We start from the raw sequence: 27,865 nt of genomic DNA, 5'->3' as shown, positions 1-27,865 counted from the left end.
GGACATCATCACTGGGAGCAAAAGCATCTTTTACAAACTTTAAAAAGTTCTTGGGGATTATGTATGCAGAGTCACTTGTTAGTTAGGGTAAAATTTGAACTGAGATGCTTTGCCACTTTTAGTACATATTCGAACGTGAGCTGCGGCAGTCCAAAAAGGTCGAAACGCTTTTTTCTGATAGATTATTAAATACAAATTCTGTAATAAGGATATAGTTTTTTATCATACAAGAAAAAAAGTGAAAAACACACATACCTTTTCGGCACGGATCCCCAAAAACGTAATCGGTTTTAGTGTTTTGGAAATAAAATTTCGGATAAAACAAGTTACCAGTGATATGGCTCAAGGGTGTTTGCTAAAGGATACCGCAATCATATGTTTTGTTACAAGTCCTTAAAATGTTAAAGGAATTATGTGTACATAGCGCAAAGTGTGTGTAGAACCGAATCGAAAGATTTCGTCGGCCATGATTTTTTGATTATTCCCATTTTTTTTCCTGTGTGGTTGCGAATAGCAAAAGAATGTGATTGAAAGAAAGAAAGAATATAAAAAAAAGTTCTACTATCGGACCCTTAAAATAATTCCAAATGAATCTAAATTCCTGTGGCGCGGTTATATTATCATACGTTTTTTCAAAATATTTCTCACTCGTAGAAATTCAGTCTTATAGGTGCCCTAGCTCTTGGTCTCTGGCGAGTTAGTGTAAGTGTGTTGGCCTTTTTATTCGTTATTATACGATATTGTGCGAATAAAGTATGCATATATGTATGTGAACGGTTCGATAAAAATCTTTCTTCCAGTTCATATATTGTTCCGAAAATGTTTTATGGGATTACCTTTGTTACACTATGGATATTACACGCAACTTTTTGGATACATTGCACAGTTGCACAACAATCGTTGACAGAAAAAATTCCTCTTGGTAAGTCGGTGGCTGTCGGCTGTGCTGCAAAAAAAGGATTAATCATCATCCAGCCAGTCCTGCCTTTCTACGCTGCATATGGATGTAAATGTATTTTCATATGGATTTTTATTATTTTCGACGTGTAGGTGCTATTTTCGAGCAGGGAACAGATGAAGTTCAATCTGCTTTCAAGTACGCCATGTTGAATCATAATCTGAATGTGTCTTCGCGGAGATTTGAGTTACAGGCATATGTGGACGTTATTAACACTGCTGATGCATTTAAGCTCTCTCGATTAAGTATGATTATTGTTGAAAGGTTGTCTTCTGTCAATGCTTATGACTGAGAGAGGATTAAGTTTTTTTTAATATTTAAGTATTGGAAAAGCAGTTTTTCTTTAACCTATTTGGATTTTACTTTTTTTTTTAAGATTAAGTTTTCTTATTTTACAAAATTACTTTAAACAACTTATTTTACTATTAATTCACAAAAAATTTATAAAAAAAAAGTTTTCATTTCACACTCACAAAAAGTTAATCTGTTTAATTTTTTCTTTACACGCAAGCTCACTGTTGTTATTGTTTTTGTCAGAAAAACGGCATAAGTTACAAACCAAAGTCCTTTAAGTTTTATAAAATAATGACGAATCAAAAGAATAGAATATTGATTAAATATATTTCAAAATGCAACAAGTGGTCATCAATTAAAATACAACATAATGATATCAGTAGAGAAAACATAATCAATGTTTTATTATTATTTTTGAGTACCAAATTTCTCAATAAGTCTAAAACAAAACTTAAACGCCACCCTTTATTTCTTGTTATATTTATTTTGTATCGACTTAAAAAGCGTCCATGAAAAGTTTAACCTTTTCCCTCTTTAAAATTGAATTAACATAAATTACTATGGGTGATGCTGGTAACTTTGGAAATAGCCCTGTGATGTTTTTTGTATACATTCCATAAAAATCTGAAGAAATGGGACTTTTACGTAAATAATGGGATTTTTGAATAAACGATCTCATGTGTGATGACTATAAAAACTACTCTTTTAATGATGTGGCGGAATTGCATTTACTGTGCTCTCTTGACTAGTAAATTGATAACGGAGCAAGAAGTATTTGGCTTTAAGGAAACATAAAAAATTGACAGTTGTTTTTATATCTGTACCATGAAAACAATTGTATTGCACTTGATACCTACTTGATCTTGAAGTTCAAGGCTTTAATATATTGGCTTGATACTCGTATTATTATAATATTCTTATTGAAGAAAAAATGTGTTTAGTTCAATTCATTTCTTAAAACTAATAACTAAATAACTGTTGACAAATTTCAAAGAAAATGATTCGATGAAAAGTTGTACGAATTTGTTGAGCAAAAAAAAATAAAAATGCACTTTTAATATAATTAGGTACTTCTAACTGCTTTAATTAAGTAAACAAATACAAATGTAATTGATTTGCAGCATTAATGTGTGTGTTAATGTAATGTAAAACTAATTTTTACCGACTTCCAAAAAGGAGGAGGTATTCAATTCGTCTGTTTGTTACCGCATAACTTTGGACTGAGTGAACTAATTTTGATAATTCTTTTTGAATTGGAAAGCTGGTGGCTGCAGTGTGGTCCCATTTCAATTTCGTTCATTTTTAGCCATAGGAACTATTTTAAAAACCATAAAACCCAGTTTTGATCCATGGAAGTCGGTTTTGTTTTTTTGCTAAAAATGATTATATGTGATTTTAATCTCAGTTTCAAAGGATTTTTGTCTAAAATATGAAATGGATAACAACTTAAAGCAGTTCAAGGCTCACATTTATAAAACACTTAATTGCTACCACTATAATTCGCTATAAATAGGTAATACAAGTAAAAAGTGACTGAAGTTATAACTTAAATTAGAAAATAATTAAGAAACATATCCGACAAATGAAAAATAAAATACCAATGTTATTCCATTCGATATGAAAAACATTCTTTTAAAATGCTAAATATTTGGTCTGGCTACTTAAGCATTGTACCCATTTAAAGTGGAACATAAATTTGTTTGTGTCTGCAAGCCGACAACAAAGTACTGACGAAAATTCAATGGAAAAATATTCATTAAGAAACTTGTGAACACGAACTCAAAACCAAACTAAAACGGATAAATATGTCCAAAAATCAATTTGTGTACAGTTTTCAATTAAGAAACCGAACAAAAATTAATTCGGAAATTTGGAAAAAATATTTGGTGCAGTAGATAACATTAAAATGCAACTCTCCCCTAAAACTGATACGATGCGAACTAAAATAAGTATTAAACAAACCTGCATCAAACTTATACATGAATACTCATAATACCAATAGTTTTATTTATTATAATTTAATAATTTTTCTGCCAAGGAAAATTTGGCACCTCAAGGGCAAGTAAAAGAAAAGTTTTCCAAGCAAAAGGTGATGTTAAAGAAAAATTTATAATTACAAAATGTTCTTACTTACTTCAGTAAAATTTCAATAATTGTCTTTGTGGAATCTATGTCGTGCTTGGGACAACGTTGTCAAGTGTCGAATATAACTAATTTCTGTCTTTTTTAGTGTTTCTTTAAATTAGTGTTTTACCATACATTATACTAAAACTATAAATAAACAAAAATTCATAGAGGGTTATATATTGTGCTAACAATCCTATTAATTTGATCCTTTTATCACAAAGTACACAATTTTTTTTCATACTTTTACCTATGCACCTCACTCCTTCAGAATTTTAATTTGTATGAAAATTTAATGAAAGATAAAAGCAAACTGTTTAAGTTTTAAAATTTAATATTCCATGGTAAATATAATAAAATCTTTTATTATTTTTGGTTCTGCAGGTGGCCATGGCACAGAGGAATAGATGGATGACTTCAGAGCCAGACATCGTGGGTTCAAACCCAGCGGTCGGCTCAGAAGTTTTTTCTAAATCGCCAGCTTAACTGAAGCCACCTGTGCGATAACATGAGACAATTTTCAACTATGTCTCCTCCTCTGTGCCACGTAGTTCAGTGTTGTATGTTCTTCTCTCGTTCTTTCTCTCTTTGTCTTTCTGTGTTGTATTAATGTCTTGTGTTGTATCAGCAAAATGGACCTAGATTCCGAAGCTGCAGTGTTTCTAGTCCGGAGATTTATCTTCAGACTAGTTTAATATGTAATGTAATGTATTTTTGGTTCTCATACTATGTATGACATCTATATGCAATGCAGTTTAAAAAAATGCATACATTTTCTATGTGGTGCAATGGTACCATTTGAAGACTGTTCTTTATCTTTAAAAATAATGCCCTTTTATCCGAAATATTTTGATGGACATATTTTATTATTTTTTTCTACGGTATATGAAACGTCCTTACAAAATTTTGTCAGGCTACCACTTTTTTTCAAAGAGCAATTGGTAATATTCTGATTCTTGCTCTTTAAGTTAAAGACTATTCATAAAGAGTCCAATAACTTTTTACATATACATTTTAGTGTTAATTTTATTCGATCGGGCGTTAAGAAATACCTCGAAATCATTTATCATATCAATTAAAATAAAAATGTTTAATTACCTATACCTACTATGATATGCAACAAAGCGAATGCAACACAGAAAAACTCTTGTATCTACCCTTCCGGATGGAATACAAGATGGACCAATATCTCAAAATAACTCTTATATTGAGTGTTACCAACGATGTAAATTTCATGCTTTTATCACAAAGTGCACGATTGAGCTGTTTTTTAATGCTAAGTCGCCTCACTAATTGAAGTTTACCTCATATGAAACAAAAATATATTCATTTACGATTCTCCTAAGAGATTTTTAGAAAACAAAATATTTAATTTGAAGTAATTTTTACATAGCTTACCTTCTTCTTTACATTGAAAATCTATAGGTATAATGTGCACCGATGAAATATAAAAATTTATATCTTTGTTTCAAGCTTTTCGTTTGTCTGAAGTTCACCTGTTATTGACAACTTTTCACATATTATCGTTCCATTCAATCTATACCCATGATTGTTCAAATTTGCTTCGTTCATTGGTAAATAATTCACCAATCACCGTCATTCAATAAAAACAAAATTGTCAAAAGTTTAGTCAGAATAATAAATTAATGTTTCCAATCGGTAAAAATGTTGAATTCGGTCAGAATTTGTAATCAATTGCATCATGAAAAGAAATTATCAAGGTTAAAATTCCAGTTTAATCACGAAGAAGTAACAAAAAATTAAACCAAATTTTTCAAATGGTTTATTTAAGCTTTTGTGGAGCACTTCAATTTGAAGAATTTTAATAAAACCAACAAATTATGCTAATTTTATCTTTATTATTATTTTATTTATTATATTATTGGAATTCTTCGATTTCTAGTATCTTATACGGATGGATTCAAAGATTGGGATTATGTTTTTTTAATTTTATAAACAATATACTCTTTAACAAAATTGGTTTTACAATTTCTTTCAAAATTAAATGCTTAAAGATATTTTTCTTAAAATATTTATTTTAAAGGTTTCACAATATCTACTACAAAAAGATTTTTAAAATAAGACCTTCCCTAATACATCAGTAGCATGGAAGAAAATCTTAAAAAAACGTCAAAAATACGGAAATTGTTTAGATTTCCGTGATACTAGCTGTTAAAAGTTTATTTTAGATAAATCAATTCCGTTTCTACACTGGACTTATCTGGGCTGCCAGATAAAATTAATGTCGGGACAAGAGGTCTTTATAGTCGGGACAAATCGGGACTCCAAAAAAATACATGAAATCAAAAATTATTAAAGACAAATAAAAAGAATCACGTGTGTGATTGCAAAATTTTCCTTAACTTATTTCATACATTTTTGTGGATTTCACGCAAAAATATGAATTGTTAAAAATTTCATTTTTTCAAAACTAAACTTAGTCCCAATTTATTCACACTCCATTAAATTCAAAGTCACTATATAAAATGGGAAGTTTTAAAATTCGTATGCGATCTGACAAATTTTAAATTTTTAATGGCGTCTTTAAACTTAATGGATAGTGACTACATTGGGCATTATCCATAAAAAAATCCTAAAAAAAAAAATGTCAATTGATGTATCTTTTAATAAATGTAGGTAACAATCCCAAATTTCCATTAAATTTAACGTCGCCTTTTAAGAAATGAAGGTTTAAAAATTTTATGCGATTTGCCAGTTTTTTTTATTTGAGAGTTAATAAAAGCTTTTTATGCTTAAAATTTTAACACACAACAAAAAAACATTGAACCAATAATTTTACTTTATACGTGTTTATAATAAAAAAAAAAGTGTGAATAGGAACAGCAACATTTAACATGCTGCAAATGTTCCTAGTAAGGACATTATGTATAAGGACATATTCATTTATATAGCACTCACAATTATTTTTTTTCCCAAAGTTTTTGAACGAAATGGGAATATCGGAACGAAATCGGGACAGTTTGTAAATCGGGACAGATATCGGGACAGGGTCCAAATTTCGTGATTGTCCCTCCGAAATCGGGACGTCTGGCAGCCCTAAACGAAAACTGAAAGATTTCATTTATTTTTTTTAAACAAATGTTCACAGTATCGATAAGGGGATTACAGAATGAGTACAAAACATATGTTATGAGACCAAACTACGTTGCAAACAGTGCCAGTGGTTTAGTTGAAAGCTCGTGCTTAAGGGCTAAGAAAGACTGCAAAATCGGTTATTTTTCGGGAATGTATGAATTTTTGAATATGTGGCGCACGAGAGGTTCTATTTCTCACGTTTTCCTACTCGGTAGGAATATTTGAAAAAAAAAAACATTTATTTAAGTTATGCTTGAAGTATTTATTTTCAAAATTTTAGAGTAGCTATACGGTGTAGTAGAATTTTTGTGTTTTCTCAACTTTTGTCTGAAATAAACACCATTTTCAGTATTTAGGATGATGAAATAAAAGTTAAAGGTTCTTTTTTTTTAATTAGTTTAGTTTAGTTTTTTTTTGCAGCCTAGACTATAACAAGAGCGATTTTCTTCAAACTTTGCAAACCTTTTCAGTAAACAGATTTAGGTTGATTCCCTAGAGGTAAAATTTATTATTTTTTTTTTTCTTTTCAACAAAAAGTAGCAATAACCTTTTTTTTTCAAAAACGGCTCTAATGACTTGATTAAAATTCGTGTTTTTTTAATTTTATTTTGTTTTGAAATTTTGACACTTTCTGAAAATTAAACATGAAATATTAAATTTATTTTTTTGTTTATTTTAAATTTTTTTTATTTTGCACAGATATAATAAATGCTTGTACTAAGCAGTCCCAATCTTTGACCTTCCTTTGATATTCGTATCACCATTCTCTTTACTTATTTAGTTCTTTTTAATTTGTTTTTACCTTCAAAAAACACTAAAAAGTGCCGATACGATAATCATCCGCAAATGACTTCGTACTCGGTGAAAATGGACCCCAGCGCGTGCGGTATCTGGGGGGGAAAGAGGCGTGGGAATAAAAAAAAAAAAAAAAAAAAAAAAACGTATTAATTTTATTTTTTTAAACGGGTTGTGATTTTTTTTTAATTTCGATGTGTTGAATATAAATATTTTACTTTAAATGGCATAACAATATTTTTTTGAAATTGTGAGATATTTTTTAAATAAAAATTATTTTTTTTTTAACCACTCTGATGATTTTCAAAAAAAAATTCCTGAAAATTCCTTTTATAGTATAAACAACGGAATATCTCGATTTGTGGTGAAAATCATTATAAACGGTGTTAAAGTACATATTTATAAAACTAGATTCAGGTATAAGAAATTCATTTAAAATTTTTCCCTAATTTTTCATAAGAATCTTTAATATAAGAGATACTTTTATTATTTAAGCAAGTACATTATGTACGTGCAACCCAGCCAAAGCATATTTAACACCTTAATTTTAAACCTCTACGATAATAGAAACCATAAATGTAATAAGTTTATGAGTGAAACACTGATATTAACCTAAAATTAAACATTTCGTATAAATTTCATTACAATAACTTATATTTTATCGTTGGAAATAGAAAGCAAAATAAAATATACGTAGGTGCATGGAAACTTTCATTTGTGAAATTAATTGCGATAACTTTTATGTGGCATAAAAAAGTGAAATAAAAGTTAACTGGGGACAATTCGTGATAATTCCTTTTTCCATTTTCTTAATAAAATTTGATCTGAAATTTGTTGACCTTGAAATAAAAAAAAATTAAAACAAATTTTTTTTATTGTGTGAGTGTAAATTGTATATTTTATAGTTGAAAAAACAAAATTTTGATTAAAGTAATACATAGTATTATTAATGTATGTAAAAGTGGGCTAGAATACTGCTATAGCATTTTAGATTTCTATTTATGCATTTCCACTGCCAAGTTAACTCAAGTGTCAAGTGTCTTTTTAACTTTTTGACAAACAGTTTTCGTCTCCATATAAACTCAATGATGGAATGGGCTTTAATATGGATTTCAGTGAGTGTTTTTTTTTTTCTATTTTCTGCGTGAACACTTAAGATTAAACATTTACTGATCGAATTAGAAAAAAACTATTTAAAATTCTGCAACACCAGAAAATTACGCAGAAGCGGGACAGATACAACTGTAATGTAAAAAAGGTAAACACGTATAACGCAAGCGGTACTGCTATAGAATTTTTCACCAGTACATGCAGTACTTTTATAGTTTAAAGTGCCTTTTAGAAATGCTCTTTGTCAAAAATAATCATTTCCGTTTTCTTTTTCCAAACGATTTTATTTAAAGATGAAATTAATATATATTTACTTCGTGGATTAATGAGAAGGAAAGGATCTATCATAACCAAAATTTGAGTTTGAGGTAACCTTGGTATGATATCTCAAGATCAAGATCTAGAATCAATTTTAAATTTTTTTTTACTGTCGTGTATAATATTATAGACTTGCCCCAAAATTTTCTTTCAACCGAGTAGGTATTATGAAAGTCTATGGAAATTTTGTATTTGTAATTATGAATTTAACTACTTGAAAGTGAAGCAAGGAATTAGTTGTACTTACAAAAGTTCTATCCGTGAAGGGAATGGAATGCCTCATAAGATTAGAGCAAACGGAGCCTGAGATTATTTGACTCCACTATAGAGTCGTTTAATTTTGAAAGTTCTTAATGTCGTTAAATTACAAACAACGCTAGTTGTCACGAACAAATTGAATTTTGCATTTAGATAGAAGATAGTCAAATAATATTTATCATACACAAATTACGACAACCAATCGGTTATATGGTCAGTTCCTTTAATACTTCTTTTAATTCTCCTACATTAAATTTTCAGTTCCTGAAATCAATAAGTACTTTATTTTTCTTTAAAAATTCTTATATTTTAAAGTGAAAGATAAAAAATAAAAATAGAGGAGACACTTTAGTATAACAACTGAAACGCGTGCTCTGAATGTTTTTTTTTTATAAACCTTTAGTTATCATGTTCTCTTATAATAATTTACCACTGAAGAAGAAGCATTTAAAATTTAAGTTCTCTAAATTCGGGTTACATTTTGCAAGATTTTGATGTTTGGTCACTAAATGGTAGCAAAAGTAAAATGCACGTACTTGCTTTAATGAAAGTAGCTCTAATGTTAAGGTTTAACAAAATATTAAGGAATAATTGTAATTTCATGAGAATCGTAAAAACATATCAAATTTGTTTTTATAATTACATAAACACACTTTTAAAAAGGATTTTGACAGCAGAACGAAGTATGCATGCCGTTTTTTTTTGTATAGGTAAAAAAGATTTTTTTGAAAAAAAAAATTGAAAATCGTTTTAGCTGTTTTTTTACAAAATTTTTCAAAAAAATTTAGTGTTTTTAATGGACTTTTCAAAAAAAAAATTCTAACTTTTTAGAAAACTCCAAAAATATGTATATGTATATTTATTTGAAAAAATTAAAATTTATAATTTGATTTTTTTTTTAAATTTAAATAATTTTTTAATTTCATTAGTAATGTAAAAAAAAATAAATCTGTTTTTATAAATGACTAAAGAAATCCTCGTCTGCTTCGTAGAGAGTTTTTCTGTAAAAAATGTATTTTTGATTTTTTACATAAATCTTCCCCTAACAAATACAACGCGTGCATACAGAAAGAACGGACTTTCTTTTCGTTTGTTATAATAGACTAGTGAAAAACATTTTTTGAGAAAAAAAAATATTATTAGCAGCATAAGGGTGCTGGAAAAAATTAGGATAAATGGTAGGTATTAGGGGAAAATAAATTGCCCACAAACAAATTGGGGGTGGGTGGGAGAAAAGTGGGGTGGATAATCAAAAATCGTGTTTTTTACAATTTCTGTCAAAAAAGACCTCATAAATAAAAAGTTAAATGCAAAAGTTGTAGGACCAAAATGGTTAAAGACGATTTTGTTAACGAGAAATTCACTAGTTAAAAAAGCCGTTCTATGGCATGAATATATGGCGTTTTTGTGTGTAGTATTACCTAAGAGCCAATTTTCGAAAAAAAAATTATTTTTTGTACCTTTATGTACAAAAAATATTTTTTTTTTTCAAAAATTTGCTCTTAGCTTAGGTAATACTACACACACAAATTTTAAACAAAATCGTTAGAGCCTTTTTTTTTTTTGAAAAAGATAACTTTTCTATTTCCGTTATATAACCGTTATTTTGGTCTTTAAAAAAATTTCAATTTCACCTCTAGGGGGTTATCCAAAACTGTTCAGTACCAAGTTTGAAAAAAATCGATATAGTAGTTTAGGCTGTAGCTTGAGGTACATAAAAACGAACACACAGACATTGAATTGAAACAGGCAGACAGACAGATTGACAGATTGACAGATTGACAGACAGACATACAGAATTATGAAATCCACTTCTTTGGTATTCAGCAAGTGGAAATTTTCGATATAAATTTAGATACCTAGGTTTTTAGAAAAAAAAAAAAATAGCCGATTTTTTCCAACCAGTCTCGATTGGAGTTTCAAATTAAAAAAAAAAAGACGATTTTGTCTATATTTAAAATTAATTTTGAAATCTAGCTAAATCAATGAAGAGTTTTAATATACAAATTTTCTACCATTATTATGAACAGAGAAATTAATTTTTTCATTTCTTTCATTGTCCCAAATAAATGAAATTTGTTTCTCGGATAAAAAAAAATCGCAACTTCCACAATGTCTAACTAATTTTGATGTTGTACTTTGAGATTTAGCCCATAAAATCTACACCCAATTTGGTGCTTGAGCATTATAAAAAAAATATTTTCAAAAAGAACAAGTACTCCTCTGTTTAAAACTGTAAAAAGATCTTAAATTGACAGAAAAATGACTGAGTTAAAAATCGTTGAAATCTGAAAACATTTAAAAACGTTTTTTTGACGATAACTTGATTTCAAGAGCCGATATATGATGTTCTCAGTAATACCTATAACCTCTGCTAGGTCACTTCCAAAGTAATTGACATGATTTTTATTTTGTAACACAGTGTAATTAATTTATACAATTTCGAAAACCGAAAAAAATTTGATTTCTATTGATTTAATGTATTCTACTGAAAATATACCAGAATTTGAATTCGAATACTTCTTTTAAAACCAAAAATGTTAATAAACACTTAAGTTTTATTATAAATTTTTTTTTTTTAATTTCGGAGTTTCAATTTTTTTGTGGGTTTTGAAATAATACTGATGGCCATTTGCTGAGTTTTTACTCCAAAATAGATGTCTTCCAAAAATAAAATGCTTTTCAAACTTAGACAGGAGTTGACACATCATTTTTTATTATATGTTGATCTTTAATTAAATTTTATAAATTAAAAATTATATTATAAGAAAAAGATTATATTTAATGAGTTAACTTCAACCGTCTTCTACTATCCTACTCTTTTATGCTTTTTAAGAAAAAAAGAACTATTTAAAAAAGTACGTATACGCCACAGTGTACGCGAACAAAGTGCAAATGTTGTGAACAATACTACTTTGGCCCAGACACCATCAATAACCCAAATCGAAATTAATTAATATTTGAGCAATTTTTTGCCGACAGTGTCAATAAATAAACGCAAAAATCAAGAATCCTTTCAGATAAGAAAAAAATTTTAAATGTTTCTCAGTCTCGTAAATTTTTCTTTTTTTTCCGTAAAAAGTTTTCAAGAAATTTTTATGGTAGAAATGCACCAATATTGCGCTGTATCAAAGATACCAACAGTATTTTAAATTTGATTGATATTTTTCAATCGTTTTCTAGATTCAATTTCAAGAAGAAAGTTTTGTATGCACTGTTGCTTCAATAATTTGTTACTCAAGCTGTAAGTTACAGCTTGGCATTTCAACATGTAATATTGTTTATAATTTTATAAAAGACTTTCTATTTTATGTAAGAACTATGTACATTGTTTATATACTTATTTAAATATTTAAGTTTTTGTAATTAAAGATAAATAAGAATTATTGATGAATAATATAATTATCAGGGATAGGATCTTGTGGACCTAAAAACTTAAAAAAAGGCAAAATAAAACTCCCAAAAAGACAAAAAAAGGCATTTATTGAGAGAAAGCATGTAATATAAAAATTAATTGAAGTAATTTTGAACAATCATGAGGTTTTTTTTAATGTTCAGGTAACGTGCGGCGAAGCTTTTCAACTCGTGTGAACGTAAGCTGCAAGTCGGACGATATATCACGCTTCTAAAATCTACTCGTGAAAAGTCAGCATAAAAGTGCTTTAAAGGAGCTACAGATTAAATTAATTAATTAAAGCACTCGACATCACCCACTTTAACATTTGCCGGGAGCTCTTGATTTGTGTTCCAATTTTTCACTCAATTTACTTGTTCAACTCTCTCGAGTCCCTTATTGCCCAAATAAACTGATTTGTACATCTTAACAACATCTTTTGCGACTGCCCCTTTCGCGGCTTCCAAACCTCTCTTGATTGTCAAAATCTGGAGGACTTCTCCAATCGAATATTGTAAATTGACTAAGTTAGCTTTTGAACCCTGATACGTGTCGGTTGCAGGCCGCGCAATAGAACATAGAAGGCAATAAATGGTAGCAATAGCAGACAAACAAGTTGCATAGTTAGATCTTTTCATTCGAATTTTGTTTGTGTGGGGTAATTAGTGAATCCTTAATATAGATATATTGAGTAAGTTAGCTTTTTGTTTGTATTTGAATGTTTTGTGTGTAGACATTACTTTAAAGACGCTAAAAAGATAAAAACATAGAAAAAGGCAAAAAAGGCAAAAAATAGCAAAATAAAATACATATATTTGGCACGAGGGGGACGTGAAACGTGTTTGTTTTTAATCTATAGTGTCGTACGATAGAGCAAGAAAAAAAGGCAAATTCCACAACATTATATCCCTGATAATTATATATCTAAAAATTTAACATTTTTAGTATCATTTTGTAAAAAAATATAATTTTATTTGCTTCTTCGTAATAGATATATCACTCATTTATTTGAATACTGTCATAACTCAAAAATTACGAGTTATTAATTCAGAAGTTATTGGAATAAAATAAATATGGTCATTACTTGTACTCTTGATTTAATTAAATAAGTAAGTAGGTAATTAAGTTAATGTCCTCAACAGTCATTTGCATTTGATGAGTAACTACTTTTCTCTAAGAAGTATTATCTGATGAATTCGTCTTTTATTTTTAATTTGTTTAATAGTATGCAACCAATTTTCAAGAGGAGTTTATTCTATGCTTGGAGCCGTTTCCCCAGATTCATTTGATACGTTGCATTCATACAGTAATACATTTCAAATGCCATTTGTGACACCGTGGTTTCCTGAAAAAGTATGGAAATTTTAACAATCTACATATTTAATCTATAAAACCTATTTGTATAACTTTTTATTTCAGGTATTGACCCCATCATCAGGTTTTCTTGATTTCGCAATAAGTATGAGACCTGACTACCACCAGGCTATTATAGATACTATACAATTCTATGGATGGCAAAGAATAATATATCTCTATGATTCACACGACGGTAGTTATAGTTTGAAATTTAACAAAATATGTATTTAATTTAAAAGACATTAGATATATAAAAAAACAATAGTTTCATATAAATGAAAATGTTTATTTTTTAAAATTCATTAAATGCTTAGCCATGCTTTCAAAATTACTTTTTTATATATGAATATTTTTCTACAGCTGAGTGATTTTTTTAATTTTATTTTTCAACATTAAATAATGTAGAACTAAAGAAAATACATGAATTATACATAAAAAGCTTTGCTGTGTACAATCGCCTTCACATAACTCCATGTTTATAAAATTTTCTGTTGCCATTTAAAGTATCGACTTGTTACGTAATGTTTCTCTTTTTCTCTTTATTTTAATAACACAGGCCTCCTGAGACTGCAACAAATTTACCAAGGACTTAAGCCCGGAAACGAGTCATTTCAAGTGGAAATGGTCAAACGTATAGCAAACGTTACCATGGCAATAGAATTTCTACATACCCTCGAGGACTTAAGTCGTTGGACAAACAAATACATTGTGCTTGATTGCCCAACGGAAATGGCAAAAGAAATTCTTATAACTCATGTCAGGGATATTGCACTAGGCAGACGCACATACCACTACTTGCTCAGTGGCTTGGTAAGGTTTTTATTTATATAGAAAACAAAAACCAGAACAATAAACATAAACATAAATACAAATACCAAAAAAAAAAAAAAAAACGAAAATCCAGGTTATGGACGATAGATGGGAAAGCGAAGTTATCGAGTTCGGTGCTATAAATATAACTGGGTTCAGGATTGTTGACACAAATCGACGATTGGTACGGGAATTTTACGAAAATTGGAAACGCCTCGACCCTGTGACCTCTGTGGGCGCTGGAAGGGATTCCATATCGGTAAGAGCTCTCGCAAAATGAATGTGTGTGTAAGGACTTTGATTTGAGAGGGGATTACATTTGAATTTTCAGGCACAAGCTGCCCTTATGTATGACGCAGTGTTTGTGCTGGTCGAGGCTTTCAATAAAATTCTTCGCAAGAAACCAGATCAATTCAGAAACAATGTCCAGCGCCGTAGTCAGACTCTAATACCAAGTCCAGCGAATGGAACTACGGCAACGGGTGGTAATAATGTCGGATCAAGTACTCGTGCTTTGGATTGTAATACTTCCAGGGGTTGGGTAAACCCTTGGGAACATGGTGATAAAATTTCACGATACTTGCGAAAGGTAAGAAAAGTAGAAATTTACTTTGTGTAGGTATGCTGAGGCAGGGTCAAGGGAAAAGGGTGTGTGTATTAGCCTCGACATATAAAATTATACGACAAACTCAAAGCATATTAAATGTTTGCCTGCAGGTGGAGATAGAAGGATTAACAGGGGACATCAAATTCAATGATGATGGCCGGAGGCAGAATTACACTCTTCACATAGTCGAAATGACTGTGAACAGCGCAATGGTTAAAGTTGCTGAATGGTCTGATGAGGCTGGCCTAATGCCTTTGTCAGCAAAATACGTGCGCCTTCGACCCCCTGTGGAATTTGAGAAAAATCGCACATACATTGTGACAACACTGCTCGAGGAGCCTTATATAATGCTCAAGAAAGACGATAGCTTCGAGGGTTATTGTAAGGACTTAGCCGATTTACTTGCAAAGAAATTGGGAATAAACTGTAAGTTGTTTTTCTCTCTCTTCATATATTATTATGGATTTGCAAGTTAAATTTGTTTTTGGGTCCAGATGAGATGCGCTTAGTTAAAGACGGAGGTTATGGGGCTGAGAATCCGAACGTGCGGGGTGGATGGGATGGAATGGTTGGTGAGCTTGTACGTCGGGTAAGTTTTACTATACATATCAGTGTATATAAGTTTAGAAAGAAAGAATTTAAAACTTTTGAACTTTTGATATAATCTTTTGACTACAGGAAGCGGATATTGCCATTGCTCCAATGACCATTACAGCTGAACGTGAACGAGTTATTGATTTTAGCAAACCCTTTATGTCATTAGGGATTTCCATTATGATAAAAAAGCCAGTTAAGCAGACCCCAGGTGTATTCAGTTTTATGAATCCTCTTTCCCAGGAAATATGGGTGAGTTTAAATCACCATAAAAGACATGTTCATGAAACTCTATAAACTCGAAAAAAAAATACAAAACAAAATGTACGTTTTACTCATAGGTTAGTGTTATCTTCAGCTATATTGGAGTCAGCATAGTTCTGTTTTTCGTATCAAGATTTTCACCATATGAATGGCGACTTATTCAATATTCAGGTAAGATTTTAACACGCTTGTATTTACGTTCAGTTCATTGGTATTATTCGAGTAGAATTGTAGTTTAAAATTAAAAACTATATTAATGTGCAGGTTAAAAAAAAAAAATTAAAGACTACTAAGAGTGACAAAGACACCGCAGGGTCAAGGGAAAAGTATATGAAAGATGACCAAGAAATAACGAATAGTTTTTCGCTTTAAGATCTCTCATGGAAACATGTATATTAGTCTTTAATATGCGAATAGTGGTGCAAATTTAAATATGTGTTTTTTTTCTGTCTAAGTTTTTAGCTTACAAGTCGATATTTAAAAGATAAGAGAGTCATAAGCTCAAATCCTGTTTTTATTTGGGTTATTTTACCCACAGTTATTCTGAAAATTGTCACATTAATTTATGATGATTTATTTTTTGTTTGAATGATGAAACTTTTAAGATTAACAGACCACTTTTTGCATTCTTAAAATAACATGTTTTTTTTCAGTTCTAAGATAAAGCAAGACAATTAGAAATTTAAAAAAATTAACACTGGCATTGAAATTTTATTATAAAGTTACTTTTATTTTTAAAAAATTTAATTTATTATAGGTTTATCTAAAGTTCGGTAGATGAAAAAAAAATTCTTTATTTTAGTGACATTTTTTTTTTGTATAAATACCTACTACCCTTAGAGTTCAAGTTGCTTAAATTTGTAAGTCTTTTTATATAGAAATTTGGGAAATGTAGGTAATTATATAAAACAAAAATAAAATTAAAGAAAATAAATTGGTTAAAAAAAAAAAAATTAAACAAAATCTGAAACCAAATTGCCTTCCAAGACAAGTATGCAGTTTTACTAAATATATTAAGATGCATATTTAGAAAAAAAAATTCAAAATCGTTAGAGCCGCTTTTTTTTTTAAATAGTTTTTTATAAATAATTTTTTGTAAAGAAAGTTTTAAAATAAAATTGGTATGCCATTTTGTAGGAATCACTAATCAACATCTAAAAACAAAATTTCAAAAAAATTCAATGGCCGGTTTTCAAAAATTGGATTTTTCAAAAACATTTTTCAATTTTTTTTTAAATCCAAAAATTATTTTATGCAAAATTTAATTTTTGGCTTATAATCGAATTAAGACGAACTTCCGATACCCACTTTTTTGGCATTCTCTAAAATAACTTGATATATAGTACCAATATCGCAAGTAAAAATCAATAAAAACCTTGGATTTCAAGATATTTCAAAACATTAGACATTTTTGAAGTAAGCAGAAGAATATTGGTGTAAGACCATAAGATACAAAATGCAAAATAAAACTAGAACCAAAATGCACTGGGTCGCATGAACTTGCTCTTATGTCAAAAGTTCGGTTTAAATATGAATTGATATAATCTGACACTATAAAGTAAAGAGAAGTTATGCTTTTAATTTCTTTGGACAGATCTGTTAAACACCACCAAGTGAAACTTTTTTCGTAATTGCATCCAAGTCTTTCATACATATGAACTACTTCATATACGTATAAATTATAACCACAATTTATCTATTTTCCTAATTTTGACCAACAATATTTTTTTAGCTTCTCCTTCTACAGCTAATTTCAACTAACTGTGAAATATGTACCTAAATAAATTTTCTATAAACATACAAACTCCCTCTTCTAGATGCGATAAATATACATCCTGATCAAATACCGAACCAACAACAGCAACCGCCACCTGGTGTCGGCCCAAGTTATGCCTCACCCGCTGTAGTTGTAAACGATTTCAGCATATTGAATTCATTCTGGTTTTCACTGGCCGCATTTATGCAACAAGGATGTGATATAAGCCCGCGATCAATATCTGGACGAATCGTTGGATCTGTCTGGTGGTTCTTCACACTCATACTTATTTCATCGTACACTGCAAACTTGGCCGCTTTTTTAACAGTCGAAAGAATGGTTACACCAATAAATTCACCTGAAGATCTTGCAACACAAACTGAAGTGCAATATGGCACTTTACTTCACGGTTCAACGTGGGATTTCTTCAGGGTAGGTTTATGGTATTTATTAAAACTTTAAGATGGAATAAGGTTTTGAAACGTGAATATCTTAAGTTAAATATTACCTAATCAATATTTAAAATTTTCTGTTTACACAGAGATCTCAAATTGGCCTCCATAATAAAATGTGGGAATACATGAACTCACGAAAACATGTCTTCGTAAACACCTACGACGAGGGAATAAGTCGTGTAAGAACATCAAAAGGAAAATATGCTCTATTGGTGGAGTCACCAAAGAATGAATACGTTAATGCTCGGGAGCCATGCGATACAATGAAAGTCGGTCGAAATTTAGATACCAAAGGTTTCGGAATAGCTACTCCCATTGGATCTCCATTAAAGTGAGAAAATTTAATTTTAATAATTATAATTTAAAAAAAAATCTTTAACAATTTTAATTATTTCAGAGATCCAATTAATTTAGCTGTACTGTCATTGAAAGAAAATGGAGAACTTATAAAATTGCGAAATAAGTGGTGGTATGATAAGACTGAATGCAATCTGAGCAAAGACAATCAAGAGACCTCACATAACGAGCTGTCATTGAGTAATGTAGCTGGAATATTCTATATTTTAATTGGAGGTCTGTTAGTGGCAGTCTTTGTAGCAATTATTGAATTCTGCTTCAAGAGTAAATCCTCTTCATCGTCTTCGTCATCGGCGGCAGGAAACCGCCATCAAAGAAATTCTCTATCAGATGCAATGCACTCGAAGGCTAAATTAACAATTCAAGCCAGTAGAGACTATGACAATGGTAGAGTCGGGGTAAGTACTATATGATAATAAAGTCACAAACGTTATATTAGAAATTAAAAATGTACACACACAAAAGGTTCATCTAGGATGCATAAGTGCTCATGCTTATGCATATAACTAAACAATACAAATATAAACAAAAAAGTATAGGGACTATGAGACCAGTTGTATTTTATTTATTATTTAAAAATAAAAAAAAACTCAAAGGGATTAAAAACCATGTAGAATTCAGATAAAAATTTAACTGTTAAACTTCTAACATAAAGTAATATTTAAAATTGAGATGTATATAATTCGTCAAAAATTCAATATTTGATTTTCTTATAAAACTATAAAGTTATTTCCATGAACACGAACAGTCTAAGAAAAATCAAACTTCAAACTAGACATTGATATAATATTTGAAGATTTAAGTCGTTTGTGAAATGCCTAACCTAGTTTTGTTTTTTTTCGGCCAATTGCTGTTATTGATTTTGATCAACATGCAAGAAATTAAAAACAAATGTTGGTTTGTTTGAAACACAAATTCGATAAAGAAAAAAATGGGGATGCTAAAATCATCTGAGCTAAACATTACCATCATATGAAAATAATATTTTTCTTTGAAGAAGAAATATCAACTAACCATTGGAAATTTATCGATTTGGTTAGATATCAGAAAATAAAATTCATGAAAAAAACTATTTTATCTTAAATTTTGTTCCATTTTTTTTTTAATGTTAATAAATAATGCAAAAGAGCGCTAAAGGCAAACACTGTCCTGCGAACATTTTCTAACACAAAACTGTGTTATCCGGCAGTAAGTGATGTTACTGCAGTATCAGTAGTTAGCAGGAAAATAATAACTACAAAAAACGATGGTACACTAAGAAAAAATCATTGTAAATTTAAAATAAAATGAAACATTCATTAAAGAAATACAAACAAAATCATTAGTTTTTTTTTTAGTTCTAAGTAACAAAACAAAAAACATGAACGTGGTACAGACAGTTTTTAATCTTTTTATAAAAGTTGAAATTAAAAAAAAAATGTAAGACTGCGTCGAACGAACTTGCTCTTAGGTTTGAAGTTGCTAAAATTTTTAACACATTTTAAACAGAAATTTGGCAAATGCATATGAAACAAAAAAAGTAGCAAATACACAATACAAAATTCGTTTTTTTTTTCAAAAGGAAACAATTAAATCCTTAATCAAATTTAGCTCCATAACATTTTGCAATTTTTTTTTTTTATATGCAAATAATAATTAAAAAAAAAAAAATTAAAATAAAATTGGTATGCCAAAAATAAATTTCATTCAAATCGCGAATTCGGGTTGGTTTGGTTGGTTGGTTTGTAATTATAATGGTCCAAAAAAAATTATTCCAAAAATCCCTCTTTAGATTCGCCATGACAGTATGACATCATCCAATTTTTTCCTAGACGAAACCAATACTTGCTATATAGAGTAAATGCAAAATATGTATGACTACATACAAAAATGATTTTTTAAATTCCTCATCGTCTGATACTGATACTGAATGTAATCAAACATTAAAATTAGATATTGAAGGTTTTTTTTTATCTTAGTAGGTATTTAAAAAATTGTTTTGTCTGCCTTATCAAGGAGATCACCTTCCTGCATTTTAAAAACACGCTAGATAATGTTGTTCCAAAAAAAAATGTACAAAAAAAACTTTAAAATAAGGACTTGTACCCATGTACAAACTGTTTCTTAAACCGCAACCTAAATGAAAAAATACCATATAACTAGTATAACAACGAAGGTAGATTGGTTAAGGTCCTAGAGACAAAGTTTGCAAAATATTTGAACACAACAACAATACAAAATTAAAAACATTTCTATAAAACAACTTCAGGGAACAACATCTAATTAATAACAGGTTATTTCAAATTGTATTAATTTCCAGTATTACCCGCCAGCGCAAATAAATGCCACATCCGATACGGAGTCAATGCACATGAATACGCATGGTCAGGTTTGACGCGAGCATGCGCAAGAGTCACGCCTTTGACGTACTCCTTGCGCACCAACAATTCGAAGGATAATGGCTAACAGTAGACAGGAGACTGAGAAAATGCTTGGCAACCATGAAAGCTTATCAGTTGGTAATCAAAGTAATACCCTAATTCGGAATCCAGATATAAGTAATCCCTATGCTAAGTAAAACTAATGCTGAAAGTATGTATTAACTATAATGACTCCATACACTAAATAAGCATCCTTTTATTTGACACTCAAAAACAAAATAAGATGCTCACATCCAAAACAAAAAACAAAACAAAAAATGTGAAGTTGACGTTATTTTGCTAAAGAGTAGATTAAGAAGAACTGACTATTGTTATAAAACTAATAAGTTATAAAATAATTCGAAATAAAAATAAAAATAATATAATAAATAACTTTTTACAATAATTTTTTTAAGTATATGTAACTTATTAAAAAAAAGAAATGTATTTAGAATTCCGAAATTAGTGATAAAACTATGACCGGAAATCATCATGTTAACTGTTTTAAACGTATACTGTGCCAACTAAATTAAATTAATACTTGAATAATAAATATACACGAACAGGATGCACACACAGCAATTCATTGCAAGAATAAAACTAAAAAAAAAAAGAGAAGTAGAGTGGCATAGGTGGTTTTATTTGTAAACAGATAAAAATAAATCAAAAACTCAACAAAGAAAATCAAATTCATTGCTATGCGTCCACAAAAAAAATGTAAGATATTTTATTGTAAAAATATTTTTTTCATTTTAAGTTTTTTATTTGATAACAGTAAGCGAGAGTAAATTTATTCATGCAATTCTTTGAAATCACGATTAAGTTAACATAATAAAATAAATTAAAAAAAATAAAATAAAATTGTTTTTTTTTTTCATAATTAACTTATTGATATGAAAAGCTCCGGAGCCAGTGACGGGATTTGATTTCATGTAAATATAATAGTTGATGCCACCCAATTGTTAGGTTAGGAAATGAATTTATTTCGCATATACGGATTTGATTTGAATACTATTAAGTTACTGCCATTAGTATAAAAGTACCAAGAGACTAACTTGATAATGTATTTTTACCTTTGCAAGAATATTTGTATAATTTCGTGTGTGGTTTAATTCTTCAACGATAAAACCCGAGCAAGACAGTCCTTGATTACCAACTTATTCGTTTGTTTCTATTTGTTTTTAAGCTCCTATAGCCAATGCATCATTGGACTCAAATGGTTACTTAAATTCGGGGGGATGTCCTCTAACATATTAATCTGAAACCATATCTTTCAAGACTGTAGTATAAAATTCTTCACTGGCTCCAAAACTATCATTCAAGTAAACTAAATATTTATCCCAATTTTATCGTGTTTGTAAATAGTAAATATATATATATTTTTTGTTTATAAGAAAAAAAAATAGATTAAGTAAGGTAAATAAATATTTATAGCTACATTGCGCCAAATCTATTTACTCCATTGTATTTAAAGTCACAGATTTTGAAATTTTCGTTTTTAAATGGCGATTTTAAATATAATGAAAGAGTGAATAAATTGGGGCTTAATATTTTCCTTTAAGTTATCTCTTTTTTTGTTGAAAGTTTTCATTTTTTTTTCTTAGGTAATTTGTTATAATTTAAATTTTTCACATTAATAGTACCATTTTCAGAACCTTCACTTTTATTGTGCCAAAACCAAAATAAAGTACTATTAAATTCAAAAAAAGAAATAAAAAAAAACAAAAATTAAATCAAAAAAAGTTTAATTATTCCAATCAAAGCGGTTTTAGGAATAGGGTGTAATTTTTAGAATTATAAACAACCGTAGCTCTACTAAAACCTTACTATACATATAAATATGAGTAAAATTAAACACATAACTTTAAAATGAAACTAAACAAAAATAATTAAAAAAAATAAATTAATAAAACATATAAGCTGTCATTAACATCATATCCAGGGTTAAACATTTAGTAAAGAAAATCTAAGACACTCACACAAAAAATACGATCTTTTTTGTATTTAGGATTAATTTAGTCATAAGAAAAAAAATTGTTATATACAAACTATAAAACTAATCCACTAAGTAAAACTTTTAATAATAAAAAAAAAAAGAAAATATAAGAAATCTTGTGCATTGTGTTCATGTTACAATAAAATAATCTTCGCAAGAATATCTAAAATGTCTGTTTAAAAAAAAATATGCTTAGACCATATCACTGTTATTTTTAATGTACAGAAAGTGTTCGATTTTTCTTATTTTTTTTATAATCGTTGGAATATTTCACATTGATTTGTTCTTCTTTAAATGGATTTTTAATATGTCTAAGTCGGTAAAATAAAAAAAAAAAAACTGATTGTTAAACTGATCAAAATACACATGTTTTTAAAACAAGATCTATAAATAGTAAAATTGTTTCGTTCTATTAAAATTTTTACCTATATTCAATTATGTTTTGTTTGTTTTTAATGTTGCTACATAAGAGAAAATATAACAAAATCAAAATTGGAATAGAGTTTTCATTTTTTATTCAGAAGATCTGGACAAATCACAATTAGTAAGTACCTATGCATGTTCATATTATTTGTATTCTATTCAGTAGCCGTTTAAACCAATTCATTTTGGCCAAATAAAAACCAAGTGAGAAAAATGACAATACATACAAATGAGTACGCTCTTATTGAGTGGCACCTTATTTAATACATACATATTTTCAATACAAATGTATTTATTTATACATTTTATTTTTTTAATGGAGCTGTTAGACTCCTAGCTACCTCGTTCGATTTCAATTTCAATTCTACCTCTACCTCGTTTTAAAATTGTTTGAACATTGAATTAAAAATACTAATATAAACTCAATGAACATAATTTTAAAAGTATGATAAATATTTTATACAAATATTTATTGTCCCCCTTCACATTTATTTTAATAACCTTTTATTGTTTTTTTAAATTTAGAAAGTGTTCTTTCAATAATATTATATTTATTTAAATTTTTCTGCTGCAAATTTGGCTTTATTTCAGCAGTAGTTCCAAAGGATTAAAGCTGATATTGTAGAATATTAAACCTAAATAAGCTATTTTTTTTTAACATTTTCAACATTTAAGCCTTTTTTCGGGTGTACCTGTTCCTATTATTAGATATAGAACTTCTTTACATGTGATATTTTTCTAATAAAGGATTCCGAGATTTTAGAAAACATTTAAACCTAAAATTATATAATTTTAACATTCACTAAATAATCAACAAAAGACAAAATGTTTTGCTATTAAGTCAGTGATTAAATTAATATAAACTTAAAGGGTCACTGTGGCGTATGAGTATCTTTTTTTGTATGGAAAAATTTTGATGTTAGTTGTTTATTTTTAATGATTATTCTGTCATATTTCAAATGATTTAATACAAAGATTCAGAATTGGGACTCAGCACTAAAGGGTTCTTAAGTATGATAATAACGTATAATATTAAGCTGATAAAAGCAATAGGTATGTTCCAGTGGCGTCTCTTCAGGGTGTGCCAGGTGTGCATTGCACACCCTGATCTAACCCTCATCGAACAATGCCTAATATTAATGACATGCACAAGTATGCACAATTACACAACCCATTAAACCTGTATCACACAGCCTACAATATTATTCTTCCTTCTTAATTCTTATTTCAAAACTCCGTAATCGAAAAATGTTGAGAAGCTAAAATAAACTCACAAGAATTCTAGCTGTGCACATTTTCTGTTGATTAGTCAAATAAATTCATCCAACTCAACTCTGAACTATATGCCTAGGCCACAAGATTTTCGCACTATCCCTATCGTCTTGGATGAATTTTTAGTATTAATTTTTAGGATGAATTTGTAGTAAACTCGTGCTCCGATTTTCTGTGCACGAGCTGCATTATTTTTACTTGCGATATAGGTACTATAGGGCAAGTTTAGGATTCGTAAAAAAAATCGAACTCGAGATAACAATTTTACATGACATTACGATGATGGAGAATGCCAAAAAAGTGGGTCCGGCAATTCTGTCTGTCTGTCTGTCTGTCTGTCTGTCTGTCTGTCTGTCTGTCTGTCTGTCTGTCTGTCTGTCTGTCTGTCTGTCTGTCTGTCTGTCTGTCTGTCTGTCTGTCTGTCTGTCTGTCTGTCTGTCTGTCTGTCTGTCTGTCTGTCTGTCTGTCTGTCTGTCTGTCTGTCTGTCTGTCTGTCTGTCTGTCTGTCTGTCTGTCTGTCTGTCTGTCTGTCTGTCTGTCTGTCTGTCTGTCTGTCTGTCTGTCTGTCTGTCTGTCTGTCTGTCTGTCTGTCTGTCTGTCTGTCTGTCTGTCTGTCTGTCTGTCTGTCTGTCTGTCTGTCTGTCTGTCTGTCTGTCTGTCTGTCTGTCTGTCTGTCTGTCTGTCTGTCTGTCTGTCCGTCTGTCTCTATCTGGAGCTGCAGCCTAAACGAGTGAAGTGATTTTCTTCAAACTTGGTAGTTAGCAGTTTTTGGTGATTCCCTAGAGGAGAAATTGAAATTTTTTTTTATCACCAAAACTAACGGTACCTGCCATATAACGGAAATAGAAAAGTTAATTTTTTTCAAAAACGACTCTAACGATTTTGATTAAAATTTTTGTGTGTAGTACTACACATAAGAGCCAACTTTTTAAATAAAAAAAATATTTTTTGTACCGTTATTAACGGTACCTGTCATAGAACGGGTTTTTTCATTTCTGAATATCTCGTACAACATTAACCCGATTTAAATGAAAATTTTTATACAAACGTGTGTAAGTAAGTAAAGATAATATTAAAAATTTAGAAAATTTTCAAAAAACGCATTTTTGGATTTTTAAAAAATATTTAAAAATTTTTTTTTTTAGATTTAATTTTTTTATACTACTTATAAAATTTCTTCAAAATCAAATTTTAAATTTCTTGAATAAAAAGCTTTAACATTATAGTTACTTTAAGCATAAGAGCAAGTACGTGCGACCCCAGTCGTGCAATTTATTTTCTTTTCTTTTGTATCTTTTCTGTTCCGTTTCTGTAAAGCTTCAAAGATGAAAAATACAATGTACATTTTGTACATGTATTACATCGAAGCTCGTGCGAACAAAACCTATGCACGACAGTCTGGAATGTAGTTTTGTTTTCTGTTGTTAGTACAATAAGGCCATTGATGTTGTTTTTTTTTATAAGTTTTATCGAGAATAAATTAAATGGTAAGTGTCTATTTAACAAAATAAATAAAGTAGTTGATATTTTCAAAAAATATGTAGGTGCATATGTATGTAAGAAGGTATATAATTTTCAGGAATTGCACACCTATCTTAATATCTCACGCGACGCCACTGGTATGTTCCAAATATTCGATTTTTAATTTCCTGCCTTCTAGGTGGTTATGATTCTACCCATTTATGTATATAAATGATGCCTTACAAAGATTAACCAAAAATCATATGCTGTAGTTATGAATATTTTAATGCCAAAAACTTACTTTAGAGAAAAATTATTTAGGGCGAAATTCAGAGTCGTCACTCAATTAAAATTTTTTCTCAAGCACAAGTCTGAGATTAGTTTTCTGAGTGTTTGCTCACCCATTTACTTCAGAATTTCCTCAGTTGGTATTTATAAGCCAAAATTAAAGAAACGAGTAGCTTAAGTGGGCCAAACGCAAGAGCAAAGGTTCACCCTAGTAAAATTTTTACTTGAGTGACGAGACGATTCTGAATTCCGCTCTTAATGTATTGCAATTAGGCTGAGCATGATTTAAGTGTATTTTTTCACACTGATTTATACAAAAACATAAATTTTTGTATTGCTCCGAAGTTAAATTTTAATTTTAAATCTCAAAAAACAACCTTTCACTTTGGATATTTGAATAAAATCTTTTGGTTTTTGATTATCATTACAACTGGTACCATTAATTTCACAGGTATTGAATTTTATTCACAGGATGTTTCGTTACAAGTTGCAAGTCCTCACATTACCCTCAAAAAATACCTTCTAACGTGAAAAATTAAAAAAGACTTTCATGATTATTTATTTGTCAAATTAATCGATAATGGTAACATAGCATGCATAGCATTGCTATGAAATACCTTTTTTCTGGTACTTATATTTAATTATAAGATTAACTTCATATAGGAAATTTTTTAACATTACTGTTCTAGTAAATTTTAAGGTAAGTAATATTACAGTAAGGTATTTATTTTTAGGAATTGCAATTATTGAACTAGTCACTTAAGGTTAAAAGTATTTTCATAGCAATAATTTTCTTTTTCTTTCATTTAATTCAGCAACATACATGATCATGAGTAGCATGTTACAGCTTGATCAAATGCGGTTAAAAAAAAACAATATAGAGATTCTGGAGGATCGATACCAATCATATTTTTTTTATTTTTTTTTTGTAACACTAACATCAAAACTTATGAATTTATTTATAAAAAGCGATAGAATGTTTTTGTATTTATTAAATTTTACATTTAAGAGCAACAAAAAATAATTAGTATCAAGTGTCTGGGTGTGGCGTCTATTCAAAAATTTAATAAAAATGATTTATTTTCAAACTTAATTTTTGTTTTTTATTCTGAGAAACATATAGAAGATTAAATCAGAAAAAAATAAGAGGACAAAATAGGCTTTTTTTGGATTAATTTTATTCCAAAATTTTAGAAACAGAAAAATAATAATATGCTATTTTAAAACAACAATTGAAATGGGTCACTATGGCGTAACTTATTATTTTGTTCTGTTGAAAAAAAAATTTATTCACCAAACCAAATCGCCTTTTATGAATATTTCCAATGCCAAGCTAAAGAGCATCTTTGCATTGTTTTTGAAAAAAATTATAATTTTGTTTAGGTATTGATTGAAAAAGGAAAAAAAATGATTTAGTTTTAAAATTAATTTTTGTGTTTTCTTCTGAAAAACATAAAGATTAAATCAGAAAAAAATAAGA

The 27,865-nt window shown here is 29.2% G+C and overlaps 1 protein-coding gene across 3 annotated transcripts; it reads left to right on the top strand.

Moving 5' to 3' along the window:
- The first annotated feature begins 119 nt into the window (after window positions 1-119).
- LOC129910260 (glutamate receptor 1-like) lies at window positions 120-27,341 on the top strand. 3 transcript variants are annotated; one of them, XM_055987562.1, is made up of 16 exons: window positions 120-702; window positions 801-922; window positions 1,051-1,203; window positions 13,573-13,700; window positions 13,767-13,896; window positions 14,260-14,513; window positions 14,608-14,772; window positions 14,845-15,102; window positions 15,231-15,546; window positions 15,615-15,709; window positions 15,799-15,966; window positions 16,056-16,149; window positions 17,796-18,166; window positions 18,276-18,520; window positions 18,587-18,944; window positions 27,201-27,341. In XM_055987562.1, the coding sequence occupies exons 2-16, from the start codon at window positions 820-822 to the stop codon at window positions 27,210-27,212; spliced, it is 2,850 nt and encodes a 949-aa protein (XP_055843537.1). In that variant the 5' UTR covers window positions 120-702; window positions 801-819; the 3' UTR covers window positions 27,213-27,341. The 3 variants fall into 3 exon arrangements, with proteins under 3 accessions (XP_055843537.1, XP_055843536.1, XP_055843535.1); XM_055987561.1 differs by lacking the exon at window positions 27,201-27,341 and adding an exon at window positions 20,846-23,278 and having other exon boundaries at window positions 121-702; XM_055987560.1 differs by lacking the exon at window positions 27,201-27,341 and adding an exon at window positions 20,819-23,278 and having other exon boundaries at window positions 121-702.
- Window positions 27,342-27,865: the final 524 nt, after the last annotated feature.

This window comes from Episyrphus balteatus, chromosome 2 (genome assembly GCF_945859705.1).
Source record: "Episyrphus balteatus chromosome 2, idEpiBalt1.1, whole genome shotgun sequence".
NCBI lineage: Eukaryota > Metazoa > Arthropoda > Insecta > Diptera > Syrphidae > Episyrphus > Episyrphus balteatus.
This window is presented reverse-complemented; position numbering and strand designations above follow the sequence as displayed.

Coding starts and splice junctions, on each gene's coding strand:
- LOC129910260 (XM_055987560.1), top strand. CDS start 820: ATGTTTTATGGGATTACCTTTGTTACACTATGGATATTACACGCAACT. Junction 15,547..15,614: donor AAAGAAATTGGGAATAAACT/GTAAGTTGTTTT, acceptor TTTTGGGTCCAG/ATGAGATGCGCTTAGTTAAA. Junction 18,167..18,275: donor CAACGTGGGATTTCTTCAGG/GTAGGTTTATGG, acceptor CTGTTTACACAG/AGATCTCAAATTGGCCTCCA.